This window comes from Papaver somniferum, chromosome 4 (assembly GCF_003573695.1).
Source record: "Papaver somniferum cultivar HN1 chromosome 4, ASM357369v1, whole genome shotgun sequence".
Lineage (NCBI taxonomy): Eukaryota > Viridiplantae > Streptophyta > Magnoliopsida > Ranunculales > Papaveraceae > Papaver > Papaver somniferum.
The window spans coordinates 110,298,685-110,302,827 of NC_039361.1; the positions used below are offsets into that span (position 1 = coordinate 110,298,685).

The window sequence follows — 4,143 nt, forward strand, 5'->3', positions numbered from 1 at the left end:
TTAAAATTTTTTTTTTTTTTTTTTTTTTTCTGTTTTGAAATTTTACAAATTTTATTTCGTTGGAAAGATTTTAAAGAGATCTCCTCAATGAGTACAAACAACAATATCAAATTTAAAGTTTTTACGAAAAATTCGGAAGTGTTTATCATTTTAGCCACGATTTTCAAAAATTGATTTCATAGCCATTATGCAAACCACCACAAAGGGTGCATAACAAGTCATGTAACCATATTTTGGTTTATGCATCAACTAATTTTCCATTGCAATTAATAAAACGATATACTCCCTCCGTTTCAGGAAAAACGATACTTTCACTTTAGGCAAAATTTTTCTTTTACAGCCCAATTACAGCAGTGTTTCCTTTTTTCTTCGGTCGGCCCTCCCCACCGTGGTAGCCGTATTCTAGTATAGGATTTAATCCAACGGATACAAATACTGTTACCCAGGGCAATGTCACCTAATGCTTTTACGCTAGCAGGACTTGTTGGAGTTAAAGTTTCCTACAATTGACGTTATCCAAGTGGCTAGTTTCATTTCAATTTCTCTCTTCTAGCATAGTATATTAGGAAAACTCATTCTGTTAATCGACGTTTTCATTATAAAGGCAGTTGCGTGTTGTTCTGAATTTGAGAGAAGGTACGTAAAACTCATGTGAAGCACAAGTCTAAAGAAGGAAAAATTCCATCCTGCACCTTTTACCTCCTATAATGGGACGGCCCCTAAAGATTGATTCTTGTACCCCTTTTTTTTTTGCAGCTTCGTTATCTTTAGCTGATTAAGAATGACAGTACTATATATAAAAGGAGAAAAAATAAAGTAAAAAAAAATAAAATAATAGAAAAGTGTGAAACTGAAGAACATTTTAAAGAGACAGTACACAAACTTCCTACATGCCTGTGGGAAGAAAACGATTAAGAAACGTTTATGTGATGACGTTCGACCACATTCCAAATTTCAATTAATTATTTTTTATTAAGATTCTTGGTGCCGATGGGGTTCGTTCCTTGCCAATTAAGCATGAATTAATTAGCAGGAAAGAGCACAAAAAAAAGATGCATGTTTTAGTTTCTGTTGGTACGATGATGAGAGATACGTCATATCTATTTAAGCATGATCACAACCATATGAGTTTTGGATATACACATTGTATAAGTTGTCATATCACACTATCAGGCTCTCCCACTTCTCTGATTCTCAGAATTTCATTTCTTGTTGCTCAGAAAATTAAGAAAGATGTCGAGTAGGAGTATGGGGGAGATTTTGATGGGATTTGGAACACTCATGGGAAGCATCATGTTTGTTTATACGATGATTCAACAATTTGTTCCAGAGTATGTCTCTCATTATCTATCAGTATACATATGCCGAATTACGGCATTTGCATATCCTTACATAGAGATAAGCTTCGATGAATTCACTGGTGGTGGTGATTGGTTAAAAGTAAGCAAAGCTTACACCGCAATTGAAGCTTATTTGGGTCCTAAAAGTTCTAAGCGTGCAAAGCGACTGAAGGCTCGGATAGTAAAGGGAAACAAGGATCTTGCCTTTAGCATGGATGATGATGAAGAGATAGTTGATGAATTTGAAGGAGTGAAAATCTGGTGGTCCTTGGACAAGACTGTCACAGAAACCAAGTCTTTTTCCCGTTATTCTTCGGCTACTGAGGAGCGACGACATTTGACGCTCAAATTTCATCGGCGGCACCGCGAGATGATCACCAAGTCATATCTATATCATGTCATCAATGAGGGAAAGGAAAACATGATTGAGAACAGGCACATACGTCTTTACTCTAATAACGCAAACCACGAGTATGGATACAAGTTGTGGAGTCAGGTAGCGTTTGAGCACCCAGTGACGTTCGATCACCTCGCAATGGATCCAGCAAAAAAGCAAGAAATTATCGATGATCTTGTAACGTTTAGTATGGGGAGAGACTACTATCTGAAGATTGGTAAACCATGGAAGCGTGGGTATCTCTTGTATGTCCCTCCCGGTACTGGTAAGTCTAGTATGATTGCTGTCATGGCTAAGCTTTTGAATTATGACATTTATGATCTTGAACTAACGGCAGTGAACGGAAATAGCGAGCTTAAACAACTTTTACATAATACATCAAATAAGTCTATTACTGTAATAGAGGATGTCGATTGCTCACTCGATCTTACTAACAAACGGGAGAAGAAGAAAAAGGAGGAAGATAAAGATAAAGAAGAAGAAGAAAGTAACGTGGACAGGAAGGTTACGCTATCTGGGCTTCTTAATGTCATAGACGGGTTATGGTCAGCTTGCAGCAAAGAACGAATCTTTGTGTTCACCACTAACTACGTCGAGGAATTAGACCCAGCTCTTATTCGTAGAGGACGGATGGACAAACACATTGAAATGTCGTACTTCTGTTTCGAAGGATTCAAAGTGTTCACGAAGATATACTTAGACCTGGAGTCTCATGAACTGTTTGACACCATAAGACTTTTGATCCATGAGGTAAAAGTTTCTCCTGCTGATGTTGCTGAGAATTTGATGCCTAAAACCATCCAAAGAGACTCTCAAGCTTGTTTGCAAAACTTGATAAAGGCTCTTGAGAGGATAAAAGAAGATGAAAAGTTGAAAGCTGAGAAAGAAGAAGCATAAAACAAAGGGAAATGATGGTGTCCTTGATTTGATTTAACAAGTGTGTTATGAATTTATTTTAACTTCAGGTTTGTTGCTTTTTATTATACTAGATTTGTGTCCGTGCTACGCAGCGGGCATATTGTTTTTTAGCTTGGTGTGCGCGGGCCTTCGTCCCGCCCGTGGCGATGTATGCTTTGGTATGTGCGGTGCTTCCCCCGCCCCGTAGCAATGCATTTTTGATTTGGTGTCCGCGGGGCTTCGTCCCGTCCCTTGGAGACGTATTTTTGATTTGCGCGTCGGGAAAAATACATTAAATAGGTGGAAAATATATGCAAATTTTATTTATTTTTTTTCTTTTCAACTGGGTGTGTGCGAGGCCCACTCTGAGGCAATGCATTTTCGATTTGGTGTGCGCAGGGCTTTGTCCGTCCCGTGGAGATGTATTTTTGATTTGGTGTGGCGGGGCAAATACACTAAATAGACGGAGAATATGTACAAATTTTATTTATTTTTTCCTTTTATTTTCGTAGAAAATATAAGGACTTTTTTCCTCTTTATATATTAATTTGAAAAAAGTAGTCCTAATATAAAAATTATTCGATTTCTAAATTGAATTTGGACTTCCATAAAATTTCAAATTGGTAAATTATGCTTCTTTTTAGGTTTGTAATTTTTAAACCAATCATACGGTTGCCAAGTGTCCTCACCTAAATATTGTCACTTCATGAATCCCAAATTTAATTTGGTTTCCTTTTTTTAATCTTTTTCCTATTCTTTTTAAACCAATCATACGTTAGCAAGTGTCCTCATCAAATCGTTTCACAAAACTCAAAAAAAACCTATTTCAGCCAATAGGAAGCGAGGGTTTCCTCACCATTCAACGTGAGAGCTTTATTTGTCTAGGCCTTTAAGTCTTTAGACTATGACGTGAAAACAATTGAAAAATATTTATAATAATAATTTTATAAAGATTTAATGGAATTGTATATATTCTAATGATCTACTCAATGTTTTGGAATCTCTTGATGCATATGGAAGCTTAACTCGTGAATCAGTGCTTGAAGGCTTACCGTTAGACATTACCACCCTAGCTACCATGGTCCTGTGCTCTTATCCGGCCAGTTTTGTGTGCGTCAGTGTGTTCAGTAATATGTGTGTTTGTGAAGAGAATTTTGTGCTTTTTCATTGATCCTTCGGGTCTCTCTTCTCCGTTCACTTTTCCTCACCTTTATAAATAAAACACATTATGAAAACACTTATCAATCATGAAGTGTTTGTATAATTCTTTTTGGTGGGTTATATTAGTACTAGGATGAGTAGGAGGAACCTAGCTAGGATCAAATATATATCTTTTGTCCCCAAGGCAAAGTTAATAAAAATAAGTAGAAAAAAGTAGGTGCCGGGAATCTTCTACCAACCGAGTTAGGGAGCTTATAATGGGATAACAATAAATCGGAAGGAAAAAAAAAGAACTCATTCCCAGAAACCATACAAGAAAAAAATGGCAAAATCTCATCACCATCTATG

At 36.8% G+C, this 4,143-nt stretch overlaps 1 protein-coding gene across 1 annotated transcript; it reads left to right on the forward strand.

The window, feature by feature from the left end:
• The first annotated feature begins 1,233 nt into the window (after positions 1-1,233).
• On the forward strand, positions 1,234-2,634 carry LOC113273001 (AAA-ATPase ASD, mitochondrial-like). Its single transcript, XM_026522777.1, has one exon. The coding sequence runs from the start codon at positions 1,234-1,236 to the stop codon at positions 2,632-2,634; it is 1,401 nt and encodes a 466-aa protein (XP_026378562.1).
• The last annotated feature ends 1,509 nt before the right edge of the window (positions 2,635-4,143 follow it).

What these genes read in the sequence shown, in the direction of transcription:
- LOC113273001 (XM_026522777.1), top strand. Translation starts at nt 1,234, where the DNA reads ATGTCGAGTAGGAGTATGGGGGAGATTTTGATGGGATTTGGAACACTC.